At 40.5% G+C, this 20,000-nt stretch overlaps 4 protein-coding genes across 5 annotated transcripts in view; 1 reads left to right on the top strand and 3 right to left on the bottom strand.

Moving 5' to 3' along the window:
* LOC134179948 (triokinase/FMN cyclase-like) overlaps positions 1-2,606 on the bottom strand; it is a 10,013-nt gene extending 7,407 nt beyond the window's left edge. The window contains exon 1 of the mRNA XM_062646992.1: positions 2,099-2,606. Coding sequence (XP_062502976.1) covers positions 2,099-2,599 — 501 coding nt within the window. The 5' untranslated portion in view covers positions 2,600-2,606. The remainder of the gene's footprint in view (positions 1-2,098) is intronic.
* A 278-nt stretch (positions 2,607-2,884) lies between these two features.
* LOC134180026 (uncharacterized) lies at positions 2,885-5,133 on the bottom strand. The gene is made up of 4 exons (XM_062647089.1): positions 4,924-5,133; positions 3,612-4,628; positions 3,309-3,383; positions 2,885-3,246 (listed from the first exon to the last, which is right to left on the bottom strand). Exons 1-4 carry the CDS (start codon positions 5,009-5,011, stop codon positions 3,023-3,025), a joined length of 1,404 nt encoding a protein of 467 aa, XP_062503073.1. The 5' UTR covers positions 5,012-5,133; the 3' UTR covers positions 2,885-3,022.
* Positions 5,134-5,418: 285 nt separating this feature from the next.
* LOC134179313 (serine/threonine-protein kinase D3-like) lies at positions 5,419-17,033 on the bottom strand. 2 transcript variants are annotated; one of them, XM_062646178.1, is made up of 18 exons: positions 16,835-17,033; positions 15,673-15,823; positions 15,476-15,607; positions 14,430-14,539; positions 14,167-14,370; positions 13,418-13,535; positions 12,053-12,282; positions 11,223-11,426; positions 9,728-10,192; positions 8,772-8,844; positions 8,605-8,711; positions 8,452-8,508; positions 7,140-7,250; positions 6,977-7,075; positions 6,696-6,780; positions 6,549-6,624; positions 6,335-6,441; positions 5,419-6,196 (listed from the first exon to the last, which is right to left on the bottom strand). In XM_062646178.1, the coding sequence occupies exons 1-18, from the start codon at positions 16,952-16,954 to the stop codon at positions 5,730-5,732; spliced, it is 2,916 nt and encodes a 971-aa protein (XP_062502162.1). In that variant the 5' UTR covers positions 16,955-17,033; the 3' UTR covers positions 5,419-5,729. The 2 variants fall into 2 exon arrangements, with proteins under 2 accessions (XP_062502162.1, XP_062502163.1); XM_062646179.1 differs by having other exon boundaries at positions 12,053-12,240.
* A 35-nt stretch (positions 17,034-17,068) lies between these two features.
* Positions 17,069-20,000, top strand: part of LOC134179766 (FYVE, RhoGEF and PH domain-containing protein 4-like) — a 3,333-nt gene continuing 401 nt past the window's right edge. The window contains exon 1 of the mRNA XM_062646723.1: positions 17,069-17,252. Coding sequence (XP_062502707.1) covers positions 17,091-17,252 — 162 coding nt within the window. The 5' untranslated portion in view covers positions 17,069-17,090. The remainder of the gene's footprint in view (positions 17,253-20,000) is intronic.

The raw sequence follows: 20,000 nt of genomic DNA, 5'->3' as shown, positions 1-20,000 counted from the left end.
AACAATTGAGCAATGGCCAACACTGCCACATGGAGCTTATCTCCACCCACAAGTCTCCATAATTTGTCAACTTCTCAGCATTTTTCTTAGTTAACAATGTTGCCATCAGCAAGAGAGTTAATATCAATAAGAAGACAAGTGTTTGTCTTCCTATTTCTGAAGATGCATGATGTCAGGACAATTGGCACCGATCTCTTAGCAGTAGGAATTAATGGCTGTATCCCACATCATAGTAATGTATATTATTATATTTATTTATTTATTTATTTATTATATTATATTATATTATAAAAATAATATAATGTAATATAATACTAGAATTTTAAAAAATTTCTCTGAAAAAAGAAAGTGATGTAGGGATTGTATAAAATGTAACAGAAACAAGATCTATAGATAATATGAACCAAAGCCAGACATCATTAGTGAATCCTTCCAACTCCTAAAATGTAAAATGTAGGGAATATGGGGGTTGGAAGGATTCACTAATGATGTCTGGCTTTAGTTCATATTATCTATAGATCTTGTTTCTGTTACTTTTTATGTAATCCCTACATCTATTTCTTTTTTCAGAGAAAAGGTTATTAAAATTGTAGTTTGGTAAGTTTTTAGGAGCGCAAAAGCGCAACATAGCTAGAGTGTACATGTCTTCATTAGTGCCTGCAAGCCTTTTATAAGCATGTCTAAAATTTAGTGCATTTTTATTAGCATTAATTAAACCTGTTTATATGTAACAGCTTTCGTTAGACATGATTCAGAGGTAGTTTACTCAAGTGGTTTAGAGGTCTACGGGGTATACGTACGGTACCATGGTGTCCTAGTGCACTTTGCACAAATATAGATCTAATTTTAGTGTCTTTGCATTGTTCTTTCTTCTGTGCGTGTATAATTGAATATACAACGGCAGTTGGAATAGAACTTGGCTTATTAGTCAGAGCCAAAGATCATCACATACGGGATATGTGACTAGATAGACTAGACCGGACAATGACAAACATGATCGAATTACACAGTTTTGGTGATAAACTCTTTCATAAACGCGTTCGGCCTATCTAATTGGCTCTTCGTCCATTGCCCCTGGTTGCCATGGACAAGCAATCGCAAATACTGCTCCGTGATTGGCCCAAAACTGTGCAATGGCATTGATGACGGTCGTTGGATCAAATCTGCTTGAAAGAAACACAATTTATAATTAACATTAATTTTGGTTTCTCTAGGTACCAAAAGAATAGAGTTCAGGTAATTCTAAAGCATTTTTCTCAAGTTTCACAGCCACACGTAACATACAAAAAGAGATATCCGTGGAGGTGCGTCATGGCATTCAATTGGCCAGTCTTGTTCATCACTGTCTTTACGAATCAGCCCCTAAAGATGTGAGTGTGCGCTTCAACTCTGTTAACGCCTCTAACCGAGTGAGTGGTTACAAGACTTACAAGATCAGGACTAATAATTTCAGCAGCCAGAACTTCAGCTCTCCAAAAGACCCCGTTCTACTGTGGGCAAATGCTCTGGAACTCACTGCCGGCCCAAATTCGGTTGATGTCTAAAGTATCTTTATTTAAATCTCTGGTAGAAGTAGAAAAACATCTTCTACAGACATTGTCACTGTAGAATTGATACATTTCTATTTATTGTAAATATCTATGTCTACTGTTTGTGTGTTATACATGTAGTAGTTTGTTTCCTTTTTGGGAAGTTGTTTTTACATTTTTACATTTGCACGGTGCCTGGAAGACTGACTCTAGTAGTTGAAGGTTATTCCGTGGATAAATAAAGCTTCATGATCATGATCATCATCATCATCATCATCATCATCATCATCATCAGGAGAAGAAGAAAAAGAAGAACAAAATTGGCATATGGGCCTCCGAGGCTAGTAACTGTTTTCTAGGTTGTTAGATGATTAGTGACCCAAAAAATGGATATAGTACACAACGTACAAACATTTCATTTCGTTGATTTTGAGAAATTTTAGTCTTCATTTACTATGTTTGTAAGCGTGCAAAAATATGACCACGCCCAAAAATGCTTCAAACCGGGGCAATCCCTACATACTGTAATATATATATATAATATAAATATATTATTATCTTGTAATGACCTTATGTATGAGGATGGTACCACACAAGCCCCGTCGTCCTCCTCTCTTCTCACTACTAACAGCCAAAGCACAGTCCTCTCCAACAACAACCATCTCCACTCTAATTCCCTCGATTCTCGCTTGATCTCGAGCTCGTCTAAAATTCACTCGATCTCCAGTATAATTCATCACAATCATCAACACACCGCCACAGTTTCCTCGCCCAATCTCTCGTACAGCAGCCAGAATAGACCCAATAGAAGGTGACGCAAACACATCACCGGCCACAGCCGCAGTCAACATGCCATGTCCAACGTATCCTCCCATGGCTGGCTCGTGGCCACTCCCACCACCAGACAGAATGGCAACTCTGCCGTCCTTCACTACACGCTCCACGTCTTTTCTTAGGATTACCCGATAGCCTTGAAGACGGATGAGATTTGGTGCTGTCATGATGAGACCGTCGATAGCCTCGTCGACGGCTGAACTGGCATTGTTCACCAGTTTCTTTGTGACAGACATGTTGAGGTAGGCTCGCGTAGCCAGACCGCTAGCGATAAGGTGCGCTTGAGTGGCGTGTGTGTGTGTGTGTGTGTGTGTGTGTGTGTGTGTGTGTGTGTGTGTGTGTGTGCGCGTGTGTTTGTGTGTGTGTGTGTGTGTGTGTGTGTGTGTGTGTGTGTGTGTGTGTGTGTGTGTGTGTGTGTGTGTGTGTGTGTGTGTGTGTGTGTGTGTGTGTGTGTGTGTGTGTGTGTGTGTGTGTGTGTGTGTGTGTTCAAGGGTTGTGTATCCAGACTTAGCATTGCAAAGACTATCTATGTATGTACACTCAAATGCTGGCCATCCTACTAGACCGATCATTCTTGCAGCGGGTACAATCTGGTATCTCTATTGCATGATCATGAACTCATATCTACAGCAAAGTTTGAGCAAATTTTGAGAGTGAAGCTAGACGTCCGTGCCTACGCTTTTGCTGTTTTCCGGGCACGCTAATATTTTAGAACTTCCGGACGGCTGCGGCTCATTCTTTTGGTCACCAGCTGCACCATTCGATAGCATTATAGCTGTCGACTCGAGATGACGCTCATCGGCTCTTCTGTCTACATGATCTATCCTTTTGTCTAGATGATGTATCCCTTTGTCTATACTGTCTAGATGATGTATCCCTTTATCTAGATAACAAGTAGCTGTTATTAATCAAATTTGTTGTCAGCAGTTATTTTACGCTTGTTACCTAGTAGTTTCCTGAATGTTTCGCCGTCTTCACGTTCTGTTGTACTAGGCGGTCCGGCTGCGACTTGACTTTCCACTAAAGATATAACGTTAGGTAGCTAAACTGCATACACACACACACACACACACACACACACACACACACACACACACACACACACACACACACACACACACACACCATGTACGCATTCATGCACGTATACGCATGCACACATTGCCACAAAGAAAATTAGCACATGTACACTTCAAACTAGTTTTTAATTAACTTAATTAATTAATAAGTTAAGATAAGTATGCCAACCTTGTTGTGTACCACCTCCACACACTCGACGTCTATATCTATAGCATAATGCAAGAAAGGCTAGGGCAGCGAAAAAACCTAGGACGCAAATGACAGTGATAACTGCATCCGATATCATCTGTGTTGTCGACGAATGTGACGTCGACTCTTCATCATTGTTTCCAGTTTCAACAGTACTCGTCCCTCGTTTGACAGAACTAGCTGAAGCTGGCAAATGTGATTCCGGCGTTTGATCAGTGTGATCAGTATCAGTGTGATCGGTGAATTCAGTTTTAGCGTTAGTTGTCGCAGAAGGAGTTGCAGTTACAAGTGGAAACTCAGAAGACAACAGACGAAATGTGGTGCTACTCTCGCCTCTTGGACCAAATGAATTGCCATCCAAGGGCTGTAGTTTGCACTCTACAATACTTCCATTTGCTACTTCCATCTTCATTTCCTGACTTTTACAATATAAAGTCTCGCTTGTATTTTTTACATTCCAGCTGCTTGTATGAGAGTAATGAACATGATATGTCATACCGTCGGCTTTTGGAATGAACTGTGCATTGTCACGAACGTTCTCGTTGTCTGTCTCGACTGTACAATTTACAACAACCGGAAATTTTCTATCACGATTCTCTTTACTTGAATCTACCGTGTCGTCTGACGTCACAGTGTCATCTGACGTCACAGTGACGTCAACTCGTAGAAAGATGGGAGAGACGATCGTAACATTAACGCAGAAATGATCTGAAGTCGAGCTGACGCAACATATCCTACTAACATTGTCATCTACACTTTCTATTGTCATAACACTCTCAATGTCGTGAGGACTCGTGCTCCTTGTGCGTGGCGTAGCGCAGTCTTGCAACGACGCTTTACTGCACAGCCATTTTATAGAATCTTTACTAGACGAATAGAGAGAGAAGCAACTGCATCTGAGCACAAGTTTGCCGTCCTTTTCAACAACGACTGTGTTGTTTTTTATGTTTTGCCGTGGTGTGATGACATCAAGAAAACACGTGGTGTCGAGAAAGGCTAGAGAGAGAAATAAACGCGTTTAAGTTAAATCAAACATTCGTAATAATAATTAATAGAGAGTAGTTTGTACGCGTTAGTTCGGTTGGATACAAATATCACGTGAAGCTAGAAAGATCTAGAAGCATCGAACTTGTGTGTAGGAGTCTAGATACGCGGCGCTCTTTACATCACATGCGAAAAAACCAACAAAACGACAAACAAGTGCCTGTCTCGCGGCGCATTACACAACCTTCACGTTATCTAGGATAAATTAGCTTTCATTACAAAAGTCACGACTTGTTGTCTTACTTACCATGGCCATTTGCAGAAGGCTGCTCGCCGGGTTCAATGCAGCAAAGAAAGATGATGAGTAGTTTCCGGTTGAACAAGCGACTAGTCATTTCTAGACAGTGTAGTCACACAGATGCTTGCACTATCAAACGGATGACATCACTAGCATATCTCGAGTTGAACACGTGGTCATCTTCACAAAAGGGACTCTTTATTCGTCACTGTTTGCTTGCACAATCACATACTTTTGTATTAATTAATTCTGTGGTAACGTAATGGACTATTGTATTGGTGGGATGCATCTCACAATACACTAGACTATTGTATTGGAGGGATGCATCTCACAATACACTAGACTACTGTATTGGAAGGATGCATCTCACAATACACTAGACTATTGTATTGGAGGGATGCATCTCACAATACACTAGACTACTGTATTGGAAGGATGCATCTCACAATACACTAGACTATTGTATTGGAGGGATGTGTCTGATCTCACAATGTCAGTAAAACATTTAACACACACACATCACATCTATTAGTACCTATGTCAAAACGCCATACACGCTTCTCTTCTCAACTTTCTTCAACTATACATTCTTCTACAATCATTTCATTTAAAAGCATTCCTACAAACTGGTAAGTCACCAGCAGTCACGTGACAGCTGTGTCTTTTAAAATACGTACAATAGTGATGATGAGTCAACTTGAATCAGAGAGTCTACGTATCATAAATTATATTGCAGCTCCAACGTACAGCAAATGATCAGAAATGATGAGCTAAATCCCTTGCAATCTCTTGTAATAATGCTTGACATAATTCTTCTATAATGGACTGACTTGATATCCGAGCTTCGACAAACGACGTTCTACCTCTTCAGCATGACTGTCATCGTCACCAGTCGGTACGGCCAAACCTTCACTGACTGTCTTGTATTTCTTTGAAGCTTTGAATGCGTCCCGTTTGCTCTTGACTGGTTTATTCTGTTTCTTTGTTTCTGCTCGACTGCTTGCTGTCTCTGTCTCGTTCTTTCCGGTTGTGAGAGAATGGGAGCCGTTGGTGACGACTGGATGGTCGTCGATGGGATTGTGACCAACAGGGTTGGTTGACTGTTGCAGCCAGTAGGAATCAAGTTTCTCATCTGTGAGGTAGCGTTGACCTACTTGGGCTTCTAGTCTGCGAAGGTCGTCCCATGCCTCGCGTGTTTGGAACCAGATGTGGTTTCCTGCTCTTGCTACAGTGTAACGTCTTCTCTGATCAACACGCAGAAGTTTGCCAATGAGATCAATAGCTGGAAAGAGATGGGAATACACGACAAGATAAGATGCAGGTATGTAGTCAACAAACAAACAAAGAGACACATCAATAGACAGACAGACAGACAGACAGACAGACAGACACTGAGACAGACAATGTACGACACGCTTACCTTCTCGAGAGATTTCTGCCCAAGGATTAGCAGGATACATAAATGCAGCATTTTGTATCTGATCAGCAATCTCCTCGTCCTCGCTGAACGGAAATGTGCCACTCAAACTGCATCACCCGAACACACACAAGAATCACGCAACACATCAACTAACACACACACACACACACACACACACACACACACACACACACACACACACACACACACTTACCTTACATACACAATAACACCAACAGACCACATGTCCAATGATCGATTGTACGGCCTGCTTTTCAACACTTCCGGTGCTTCACACACACACACACAAATCAATCAACAACCCCGCGCTGATGCACAACCGTGCAGACAAGCCGCATACCCAAATAAGCCGGCGTGCCAACAACCGAGTTTCGGAACGATTTTTCTCCAATAATTCGTGCAAAACCAAAGTCACAGATCTTTACCTACACAATTAGGGAATGAAGAGAGTGAAGACTGAACATTGAGTTTAATGTATTTTACAACGTTAATTCCAGATTCCAGGTGTGTGTGTGTGTGTGTGTGTGGTGTGTGTGTGTGTGTGGTGTGTGGTGTGTGTGTGTGTGTGTGTGTGTGTGTGTGTGTGTGTGTGTGTGTGTGTGTGTGTGTGTGTGTGTGTACCTGTGGCATAGAACTCTCACTGGCAAGCAACACATTCTCCGGCTTCAAATCACAATGGACGATGTTCTTCGTGTGGAGAAATTTCATGGCAGTCAACACCTGGATGAGATAAAATATCAAAATAGTGATTGGACAACAAATTGTGCGTAGAGAGGGTATTGACCTGGAACGTGATGAATTTTGTGACTCGTTCTGGTAGGCGACCTTTTGGCTTTCTGTTGTTGAGAATCATCTCTAGCATGTCGTTTTTCATTTTCTCCATCACAACAAATACCTATAGTGCAATGGTAGTAACAATAAACTCAGACAGACAAACAGACAGACAGAGAGACAGACAAACAGACAGACGGACAGACAGACAAACAGACAGACGGACAGACAGACAGATGGACAGACAGACAGACAGACAGACAGATGGACAGACAGACAAACAGACAGACAGACAGACAGACAGACAGATTGGTTAAATCTATAAAACATCTATGAGTCTGGGCACTTGGCCTGTCCCAACAAGGCATTACTGATTTTCTTCAGAAGTACATTGGTATTGCAACATTGCAACTGAATGGCAATTCTTTAACGCCAATAGTCTTTAAACTCTGCCCTGTTGGATTTTCCAAAGTCATCCTTTGATCGTTTTGACAAGCCATCTAAATAGGTCTCTGCCTTCTTGCCCCATCTTCCAAAATGTTCCAAGACTAGTGGAACCACTCTCACAGACAACCCACCAGGATGTTTTTCTTTCTCATAGCGAGCCAACTTCATGTCTTCCCTTCTAGCAGCGGCTGCTCCCTCCATAGTGGCTAACGTTGGAAATATGTCCGAACTCCACAGATGAGCAAGTACTATATCTAACTCTACGTTGGAACCAATACCAGTATCAAAACAACAATGTCTGGCCGGTTGTCAGATGTAGCATATCTATCTTTTGGCTCTTTTTTGTGTGTTGAATTTTGAGATCGTTTAGACACTCTGACCACACAGACATGATCGAGTCATGTGACCACATAGGACCACCCCCTGTTTTGCATGTAATCTGATGATATCTGCTTGAGTTGACAGACAGATGGACAGACAGACAGACAGACAGACAGATTGTTCTATTTGAATGCTTACTCTACCGATAACAAGCGCTAACGTTATGCAAAACAATAACAGTCAATGGACAAAATGTTGAATGTCTGTCAGACAAACAGACAGACAGACAGACAGACAGACAGACAGACAGATAATTTATTCTCATACAGATTCTACTTGTACATATGCTAGGATTTTTTAAATACAAATCAGTCGTTGCAAACAACAAAGTCATTAACTAATGGACTTGACTTTGAATGTCAAAATCAAATAATCTATCTAAATCACCATGATTAGGTGACAGTTTTGAAAGTTTTCTAAGGATACAGACAGACAAACAGACAGACACTGACAGACAAACAAACACATGCAGAGAACATTTCTGTAAAGTAACTTGCCCTTTCTGAAGTCTCAAACATTTCAGCCACCGTGACGATGCCTGGATGTACAAGAAGCTACAGCAAGAAGAGACAATACACAAGCTGGACAAACACACACACACACACACACACACACACACACACACACACACACACACAAACACTTCATGCCTCCAGAATAGCAACTTCATTCTTCAAGGCTGTTTCCTGTTTCGTAGGAAAACGTGACTTATCGATCACCTTGACGGCGACCTCTTTGCCTGACAATCTCTGCACTCCTACAAGGCAGCAGCCATTCACAACACAAACTGATTGATATTAATATCTAATTAAATTACCTGCATAAACGATTCCAAATTGACCTGAACCAAGGATTTCATTTGTGAATAGTTGATAACGTTGTGCGATATCCTAATGGAGAGTAAGACATTGAAGGGAGGAAGTCTGGTTGTCATGGCAATAAATAGTTGTATTGTTGAACGAGTGATAGATGTGACATGGAGATAGTATACACACAAGCAGATGGACAAACAAGTAAACAGATGAACAAACAAATAAACAAACAGATGGACAAACAGACAAAGACATACAAACACACAAACAAACAGACAGACAAAAAATAGACAGACAAACAGACAAACAAACAAACAAACAAATGGACAAACAAACAAACAAACAAATGGACAAACAAACAAACAGACAATCAAACAGATGGACAAACAGACAAACAGACAAACAAACAAATGAACAAATAAACAAACAAACAAACAGACAGATGGACAAACAAACAGACAGACAAACAAACAAACACAGACAAAGACAAACAAACAAACAGAAGGACAAACAGACAGACAAACAGATGGACAAACAGACTAACAGAGACGGACAAACAGACTAACAGAGACGGACAAACAAACAAAGACAAACAAAGAAACAAACAAAGACAAACAAAGAAACAAACAAAGACAAACAAAGAAACAAACAAATGGACAAACAGACATGAACAAACAAACAAACAGACAGATGGACAAACAAACAGACAGACAAACAAACACAGACGGGCAAGGGCAAGCAAACAAACAGAAGGACAAACAGACAGACAAACAAACAGATGGACAAACAGACACACAAAGACGGACAAACAAAGACAAACAAAGACAAAGACGGACAAACAAAGACAAAAAAGACGGACAAACAAAGACAAACAAAGAAACAAACAAATGGACAAACAAACAGACAAACAGACAGACAAACAAACAGACAAACAGACAGACAAACAACAAGCCATTCCAACCTCCTCCTCTTCTTTCACCTCCTCTACAGTCGTCTCTTCCACCACCTCCTGTCCAGCCCTACCCGACGTCGCATGCTGCTTACTCTCCGATCCCGACCGCCTCTTAATACTCCCAGACGACCTTGGAGCCACCGGCCTGAGCGCCTGATGAATCGCCTCCTCCCAACTCTCAGCAACCTGTGTAGACGACATCGTCTCCTGAGTGCCAGCCACACTGTCAAACGACAAGCGTGAGGCATCCCACGAGCCTGTCTGACGTTTGTTCTCGCCGACGTAGTACATTGTGATGGCCGTTCGCATCGTGAAACAGTGAGGTGTCCAGTTGTGTTTGGCTGCTGGAGTGTCGATGGAGTACTCGATGGCGAGGATCTCGCTGAGGGGGAGGATGAGTGTGGGGTGGGTGCTCTGGTTGTCTTTGTAGAGGCAGAGGTTTTTGGTGTCGAGACACCACCAGTGAGTTTTTCTCTGCACAGTATAGTATTGAGAGAATAAGTTAGTGAGTAAGGGAGTGTGCATGTGTGTATGCATGCATGAGCACATACTCATGCAGACAATAGATGGACTAACAGAAACAAATAAACAGATGGATAAACAAGTATACAGACAGATTGACTAGCAAACAAACAAATAAACAGATGGACAAATAAGTATACAGACAGATTGACTAATAAACAAACAAATAAACAGATGGACAAATAAGTATACAGACAGATTGACTAATAAACAAACAAATAAACAGATGGACAAATAAGTATACAGACAGATTGACTAATAAACAAACAAATAAACAGATGGACAAACAAATAAACAAACAGATGGACAAACAAATAAACAAACAGATGGACAAACAAATAAACGAACAGATGGACAAATAAGTATACAGACAGATTGACTAACAAACAAACAAACAGATTCACTAACAAACAAACAAACAGATTCACTAACAAACAAACAAACAAACAAACAGATTCACTAACAAACAAACAAACAAAAAGATGGACAAAGAAAGAAACAAACAGATGGACAAACAAACAAACAAACAAAAAGATCAACTAACAAATAACAAATAAACAAACAAACAGATGGACAAACACATATACAGACATATTGACAAACAAGCTAACAAACAAACAAAGAGATGGACAAACAAACAAACAAAGAGATGGACAAACAAATATACAGACAGATTGACTAACAAACAAACAGATGGACAAACAAAAAGAATGACTAGCAAACAAACAGATAAACAACAAACAGATGGACAAACAAATATACAGACATATTAATAAACAAACAAACAAAGAGATGGAAAAACAAATATACAGACAGATTAACTACCAAAACAAACAAACAAACAGTACACACACACACACACACACGCACACACACACACACACACACACACACACACACACATAACCCAATCTGCTCCCCATGCACGCCCACCATTTAACCACTCAAACTCTTGTCAGTCAGCATCAACATAAACTCTTACATTCGGATCCACGTTTGTAAAGTGACTCAACGGACCTTCCTTCAGCACTTTGTTGAGAAAACGTTTCGTCGTCCTCACTGACTGGCATACCCTTGTCAGAGGGATGAACACAGTTGATGTGTCAGTTTTAAGACGTTGAGATGAAACATCAGCTAGCGATGATGAGTCAGAAGCGCTGTCATCTATATCAGGACTCTCTACTTCCTGTAAAGCAAGACACTGTTGTGTGTGTGTGTGTGTGTGTGTGTGTGTGTGTGTGTGTGTGTGTGTGTGTGTCACTGTGTGTGTGTGTGTGTGTGTGTGTGTGTGTGTGTGTGTGTTTGTGTGTGTATGTTTGTGTGTATGTGTTTGTGTAGACTCGCGTAGCCAGACCCTTCCAGCCTACATCTTTCCGGCAGGAAAGAGTCCGGGGAATTGCTTTGTATAGGTCTGTTCTGCCACTGTCATTATCCCACTGCATTCCTGTAGCGTAAAGAGGTGTTTAAACAGTCTTCAGTACACTATCAAAATTCATAATGAACACGACAACACGCGTGTAGCAAATGTCATATCGTGACGTCGTAGTTCTAATGCTCCAATAACAACAACACCTGCAGCGAGACTCTCAGTTTGGGCTCTATGTTTGTCTGAGCAACGGACGAGCAAGCATAGCTGAAAAACTGCCGTTAGTGAGGTGTGAGTGCAGTTGGAACACCACGACGACAACAAGCATGCACGCAGCCATGCAATTAATTGCTCGTTCCAACTGCACTCACACCTCACTTTCAGCTACATCTTTGTGTGTGTGTGTGTGTGTGTGTGCGCGCGTGCGCACGCGAATGCACACTTACCTGTTTCTGCTCAGTTCCATTCTCCTTCAATTCTTCCTCGCTGCTTGCACGTTCACGTTGCTCGTGATCATCAACATGAACATCTACATGCACAACCTTCTCCACAATCGTTGCTCCACCACTGTTCTGCAAACTAGCGGGATCTTTTGCTAGTACAGGATTCTCAACAATCAGAGAGTCAGAATCATCTACAGAGTGGCTTGAAGATCGTGAGCCAACCAATGACATTTCTACACAAATACGTGCTGTCAAAGAGCGTGTTCACACCGACATCTGGACTAACTATCATTAGGCCAACATCAGCACAAGCGCGTTCACACCGCTAACTATTAGTAAGTCACGTGGGCACGTGAGTGTAATTAGTCTCAACAGTTTTCATCCGTCAGGAGCAGGGTTCTTGCTAGAGATTCTTGGGAGCGTGGTGGGATGGGTGGGTCGACGATGCATTGAAGGAAATGAACTTCGATCGTTAGTAAGCCCTTCTTAGCGATGTTCATCGATTGTGCATGTGTAAGTTTCGTAGATGAACTACAGAAAGTTTGTCTAGTCGGGCGTTGATTGACATGTACCACTGTTGTTGCTTTGACCGTCTAGAGTAGATTCTAGGTGTACACTTGCCGAACAAGAGCGTGATTTGTGGATCACTGGAAGGGCATCCGGGACTGCAATCAACAGCTTGTGTGTACAGTACGTCACGGAGCGAGGCTATTATCCCACGTTATTCTGCAAGAGCCTAGATTTGTGGCTACTGTCACCTTTAGTATGTCTCCAGAAGTGGAATTCTCAACATTCCTTAGCTGTAGACTTTGAACTCCTATCTACTGTTTCTGAGCGTGGCGCACTCCTACTGGAGTGTGGCGCTGCGCCACGTTGCCACGCTGTAGCAAGAACCCTGTATCCGGTAAAAATTCACGTGAATTGTCTTGACGAATCCATTGCTTTAAGTTATGAAGAGGAAAACATTTAGTTTGCTTTCTCTGCCAGCTCCTTCAGGGACGGCAGGAAGTTGTCACATGTAGAGGAACGCACGTAGTATACATCTGCCTGCGCTTCCGTACGTGTCACCATGTTGTTGCTGCGTTTGTACGTTTAACATACAACACCACATCAGAAACATCGGCGGCATGCTCTCCTTGTATACTACCTCATGTGCCAAAGTCACGTGCAACCACTAAGGCCACTAATGTGGTTGTAATACTACTCTTTACAGGGTTAGAACAGCATTAGAATGGCGTTACACTAATCATGATTAGAACTGGTGTGAACACGCTCTAAGATTTTTGAAGTTGATAAAGAAACAAACAGACAGACAGACAGACAGACGAATTGTTATACTTGCACATCAACTCTACTTGATCAACTCACGTCGTAAGTTGTCTTGAATCTGTCTTTCACAGTGCATATCCACATAGCGTTCACAGCTCTTATGAACATTATACTTGCAATCCTTACACTTTTTGCCTTGTCGCACAACACCGACAAGCTACAAGAAAACAATCCAATCAACAGAGACAAACACATAAACAGACAGACAGACAGACAAACAAATAAACAGACGAATGGATGGACAGACAGACAAACAAATAAACAGACAAACAGACAGATAAATGAACAAACAGACGGACAGACAAACAGGCAGGCAGACAAACAAATAAACAGATGGACGAACAGAGACAGAGAAACAGACAAACGGATGAATGGATGGACAGACACACAGACAAACAAATAAACAGACAGAAAGACAGACAAACAGGCAGACAAACAAACAAACAGACGGATAGACAGACAGACAGACAGACAGACAAACAGTCATGCAGACAAACAGATTGACAGACAAACGGATGAATAAATGGACAGACAGACAGATAGAAACAAATAAACAGACGGAAGAACAGACAAACAGGCAGACAGCCAAACAAATAAACAGACGAATAGACAGACAGACAGACAGACAAACGGATGAATGGATGGACAGACAGACAGACAGACAGACAGACAGACAGACAGACACACACACACACAAACAGACAGAGACAGATAAGCAGACAACTGCAACACACCCAATTACAAACTCAACACACAACATCAACCTCCCATTTCCTCATCATCCATACCAGTTTCTTGCAATACATACAAACAGTCGGCGTCTTGTACGTGTGCGTCGCAAACCGATGCGGCACGACCTTCTTAATATGCGGCCTCATAAAAATATCAATCTCAATCGGCCGAGCAACATAATTCCCACCCGGTCCAGTCAACTGATTCGGTCGCACTTTTGCAGACTCAAGGATCGACACAATATCAACTTGAGATGGCAGCTACACAACACCAATACGTTGTCTATGACTAAGATACACAGCTAGATCGAATCTAATACGTTTGGGGTGGTCGTTGCGGCCACTGATTGTCGCCTCATTTGTTCTCTCTTTCGTGAGCAATTGTTGGGGATACGATATGCACAACGTTTGTGGTAATTACACCCACAACCTAAAATAATAATTAAGTTAATTAATTAATAGTTAATAAATTAATTATAGTAGTTAATTAATTAATTATAGTAGTTAATTAATAAATAAATAAATAATTAATAATTATCAAAAATCATAAAAATAATAAATAAATAAATAAAAATTAATTAAGTAACTAAGCATTAAGAAACATTGTAAAAATAATTAATTAATAATTAATTAATTAAAAATTATCAAAAATCATAAAATAATTAATAAATAAATAAAAATTAATTAAGTAACTAAGCATTATAAAAAATTGTAAAAATTAATTATAGTTAATTAATTAATTAAGCCTTATGGAATATCATAAAAATTGTCATAACTTATTGATATCAATAGCTTTAACTACAACAATACTGGCAGCACACTGCTACAACAATTGTGATTAATAAATAATTAATTACAACAGTTAATAACTAATTAATTAATTAAACAAGCATCAGAAAAAATCATAAAAATAATTAATAAATTAATAATTAACTCATTAATTAATTAAGCATCATGAAAGATTGTAAAAACTATTAATAAATTAACAAATGATTACAGCAGTTAATAATTAATTAACTAATTAATTAATTAAGCATCATGGAAGATTGTAAAAACTATTAATAAATTAATAACTAATTACAGCAGTTAATAATTAATTAATTAATTAAGCATCATGAAAGATTGTAAAAACAATTAATAAATTAATAAATAATTACAGCAGTTAATAATTAATTAATTAATTAAGCATCATGAAAGATTGTAAAAACAATTAATAAATTAATAAATAATTACAACAGTTAATAATTAATTAATTAATTAAGCATAATAAAAGATTGTAAAAACAATTAATTAATTAATAAATAATTACAGCAGTTAATAATTAATTAATTAATTAAGCATAATGAAAGGTGGTGCAAATGCTGACCATCACACTTGACTCCTTGCCTCACTAGACCCCACAGCATTTCACCACAAAAGTCACAGAACGTCGGTGACTTGTACGAATGAACAAATAACATGTGTGGTCGAATGTTCGTGTTCATCTCATGCACGTGACCTAAAACAAGAGCAACATGCGATCACACACAATGACGTGACGACACACGGGAAATTGAATGTCACCAGAAACGACAATCTCAACGAGATCTCCCATCTTCAGTGAGCTGACGTCCGTCACTATTTCCATCGTCTCCGTCTGCATTGACTCTCCCTTGTGAACCATCAGAATTATGTTGTCTTGAAGGTCAATGTATTTAGTGACATTATCAGGATACTAAACATGAAACGTTGTAAACAAATGGTTTGTAATTAATATTATATTTTAATTATTTTACATTAATATTAATTTTTAATTATTTTACATTACTACTAATTTTTAATTATTTTACATTAATATTATATTGTAATTATTTTAAATTAATATTAATTATGCATTTAATAGATGTATTTATTTAATATATTAATATTTATTTAATATATTAATATTTATTAATATATTAATATTTATTTATATGTTCAACTACGTAACAGTTAATCTTACTAAACAAATGTACGAGTAACATGATCGTTAGGATATAGTAAGCATCCGAAAAATTACGCATGCGCACATCACGTTATTCTTAATCGGCGACTCCAGCAGCCCATCATGCAGGTAACCCACATCAGAGGCAATACAACCACTAGACAAAACCACTACAAACGTCGCTTTCGGCTTCGGCGCGTCTCTACAACGACATCCGTTTAAAAGCGGCGACGCGCGAGGTCGAGCGGTGCGAGGCCTACCAACTTTCCCTCTGGCATCCGCACGGCAATCGCACGTCAATATCCTAACGCCAAACCGTAGCGACAGCAATCATAAAAGCACTTGTCACACACACGTGGTAGTTTCCGCCGTCGGCGAGTGAAAATATCAAAGAAAGAAAACAGAACGCGATAGCAACACATCGACGGCCTACGCAACCACATCACATCGTCTAGCACATCGTTGGCAGCTCTTTTCTTAGCACTCTCGACCGGTTAGCCAATCGACGGCGCGAGAAGAGGTGCACGAATTAGCCAAACCCTAACTTCCGGTTGCTCACTCACTGTCCGCGCTTTGTGCCGCGATCTCCTACACTGGCGAGTGCTCATTGGCTTTGCTCGTCGACCAGACAACCGTCGCTGTCTCGGATTGGTCACATGAGAGCGAACGAAACGAGGACGAGGAGAAGGGTTGTGCTCACAGCTGCACGCTATTTTCGTTGTGTAAAGGCTTTAGGTAGTTGAATCGTACGCGATGACGCACCTGGCGTTCTAGAAAGTGAAATGCCTGATCGTATAGAGCTCTCATTTCCATAGAATTCACTTGCACCTGCTCCTTACACAAACCGCATTGAAATGTCAGTCGTATGCCGCGTTCTGCCATCGTCGGGTCTCGTCGCGCACGCGGCGATCCGCAGAGAAACGAGCAACAGACCGTCACTGGATGAGATCGGTGAACAAGTGTCGGCGCGTGCGCAATTATGCTAAGTGGCCCGGATGTTTAGTGATGTGTGGGGAAAATGAGTAGAGGGGTTGAAGGTGATGTGGCAGCTGAGGAGGAATTTGGAGGTGGAAATAGCAAGGAAGGGTGGATGCTTAAACGGAGGAAGTTAAGGGGCGGATGGAGGAAGGTTTATGTCGTTCTGTCTGGTGAAGAGATGAAATATGGGGAGACACGTGACGTAAGAAGATGGACAGACAGATAGAGAGATAGACAGGCTGATTGCTTTAGTTTGAATTAATCTGTCATGTGACAGAGTTGATACCGGACTATGAGACTATGACAGACAAACAATAGAGAGACAGACAGACAGACAAACAGACAGACAGACAGACAGACAGACAAACAGACAGACAGACAAACAGACAGACGATCATAAATGGACAGACAGAAACATTTAGAGACTTGAACCAAAGGTCCCTTGTGTGTGTGTGTGTGTGTGTGTGTGTGTGTGTGTGTGTGTGTGTGTGTGTGTGTGTGTGTGTGTGTGTGTGTGTGCAGACAGATAAATGGATTAACAGACAGACAGACAGAACAAGCAGTAAAGTACTCAAACAAGCTGGCAAAGAGTGCAAGAGATGTGAAGGAAAATGAAATGAGACCGACTTCAAGAACAAGTGGCGATCAATTATTTCAGTGACTCTACGATGTTGTAATGCAAGTTGTCTCGGACAACCTCATTAGGATGGCAAGATTAGAACGTTGAAATGTAGTTTGCTTAGTGTAATTTTGGATGCTTCAGGACCATAGTGGTCTTGTTGTGTTAGTCACTGCGGACCTTTCTCTTTTTAGTTGCTCATGATGTAAATGTTTGATATTTAAATGGAAAATATATGTATTGAGATAGACTGACAGACAGACAGATAATTTATTCTCATACAGATTCTACTTGTACATATGCTATGACTTTTTAAATACAAATCAGTCGTTGCAAACAACAAAGTCATTAACTAATGGACTTGACTTTGAATGTCAAAATCAAATAATCTATCTAAATCACCATGATTAGGTGACAGTTTTGAAAGTTTTCTAACGATAACTTTGGCATTGCATCTTTGCAGAATTGTAGAAAATCTTTTTCTCCAATATGACATGAACATGGAAGCATTAAAATTGGCTTCTGGATTTGCTGACTGTTGTGACAAATGCTGCAAAAAATTCTCTGCCTTTGTGCCCCACCTCCCAAAATGTTCTACCGTATTCGCCCGTAATAACGCCCATGCCCGTATATACGCCCATGTACGACAGGTCAGAACTTTCAGCCCGAAAAAACGCCCATGCCCAACTATACGCCCATGCCCAAGTATAAGCCCAGGATACGCATGTGCAGACAAAACGGGTCCGCAGAACATTCGTCTCCCTCTGTGTGCGTTTGATGAGCTGGAGTCAATGTTGAGTGAAAGTACTTTCCTCTAGACTCATGTCTTCGTTGCAATTACCGACCCTGATGCTCTTGACGGGCTTCAGTCCGACCACGTGTGTGTAGTGTTTAGTTTCTGCGTGTATGTTGATGCTGAATGGATACCAGTACCTTAGATCTTGCAAATGGATAATTGCAAGCTTTTGTGGTATTTCTGACTTCAAGTATTTAGATGATGACTGGCCAGACGACAACATTTAGTGACCATGTATACGCCTAGGACCAAAATAATGCCCATGCCCTAGTATACGCCCATGCCCTAGTATACGCCCAGAAAAAGTGTTTCTTTTCTATACGCCCAGTGCGTTATTACGGGCGAATACGGTATCACAAGAGGAACACATCTTGATACATATCCTCCTGGAACAAGCTCTTCTGAACATTTTTTCATTTTCTTTTCTTCTCTTGTCAAGGCAGCATGACATATTTCCTTGCTAGCCCTCCTAATAATGTCCTGACTCCACGGATGAGCCAGGGACACATCAAGATCCAAATTCTGTCCAGTATTTGGATCAAACATTGTAATGTCTGGACGGTCTTCAGTATTGATGTATTGGTGTCTTGGTTCTGTTTGATGGGGAAGGTGAAGGTCAGACAGGCATTCACTCCACCCATTTAAGACTGAATTATGAGACCACACAGGTCCACCCCATATTTACAGGTTAAAAGATGGTATCCGTATTCATCCAAATCATGACCACAATCACACTTTTTAATCCAATTGGTGAAAGGTAGAGCCATAGACAGACAGACCAGACCAGACCAGACCAGACCAGACAGACAAACCAGACAGACAGACTGACGAACAGATAATTCCTTCTCATACAGATTCTACTTGTACATATGCTAGGATTTTTAAATACAAATCAGTCCTTGCAAACAACAAAGTCATTAACTAATGGACTTGACTTTGAATGTCAAAATCAAATAATCTATCTAAATCACCAGACAGACAGACAGACACACGCGCGCGTGCGCACACACACACACACACATCCATTCAGCAAAGATATCCTATCTAGAGCTGCTTATATTGATGGGGCTGCCACATCCAGAAGAGAAAAGATTAAACATACAAAGTATGACTCCCAACTGCTACCAGGAGGGTATGCACCAACAGCAATCCCTTTGGTATTTGAACATTATGGCAGATGGGGTGATGAGGCTCAACAGTTTTTAAAGACTCTTTCTCTCATGTCTTATGATGAGGACGGTCATCAGAATGCATCCAATTTACAACATATTGGAGACAACGTTTATCAGTTCAGTTACAACAATGTAATGCTAGAGTGATTTCCAGGAAGGCATCCCGCTTACTGGAACATACAAGGAAAGTCAAGAGAATGAACAATATACACAATTATTAATGTGCTTTACTGTACAGCCCTATATAGGGCTGGTTTCTGTAGAGTTTTAGTTTGGTAGAGATTTTGTGTGATTGGGACAGTAGAGTTGCTTAGTTGTGCTGAATGTAGATTTCAATGTTGGAAATACATGTATTGGACAGAC

This window comes from Corticium candelabrum, chromosome 5 (genome assembly GCF_963422355.1).
Source record: "Corticium candelabrum chromosome 5, ooCorCand1.1, whole genome shotgun sequence".
NCBI lineage: Eukaryota > Metazoa > Porifera > Homoscleromorpha > Homosclerophorida > Plakinidae > Corticium > Corticium candelabrum.
Note: the sequence above shows the minus strand (reverse complement) of the source record. Positions and strands in the feature narration are given on the sequence as shown.

Bases quoted from the DNA above. Each gene is read 5' to 3' on its own strand.
- LOC134180026 (XM_062647089.1), bottom strand. From the start codon at position 5,011: ATGACTAGTCGCTTGTTCAACCGGAAACTACTCATCATCTTTCTTTGC. The intron at 4,629-4,923 runs GTAAGTAAGACA...TTCTCTCTCTAG, and splicing joins GCCTTCTGCAAATGGCCATG to CCTTTCTCGACACCACGTGT. The intron at 3,384-3,611 runs GTTGGCATACTT...TTATATCTTTAG, and splicing joins TGGAGGTGGTACACAACAAG to TGGAAAGTCAAGTCGCAGCC.
- LOC134179313 (XM_062646178.1), bottom strand. From the start codon at position 16,954: ATGGCAGAACGCGGCATACGACTGACATTTCAATGCGGTTTGTGTAAG. The intron at 12,283-13,417 runs GTGAGTTGATCA...GTATTTGTGTAG, and splicing joins GATTCAAGACAACTTACGAC to AAATGTCATTGGTTGGCTCA. The intron at 7,251-8,451 runs GCAAGTTACTTT...ATTGCACTATAG, and splicing joins TGTTTGAGACTTCAGAAAGG to GTATTTGTTGTGATGGAGAA.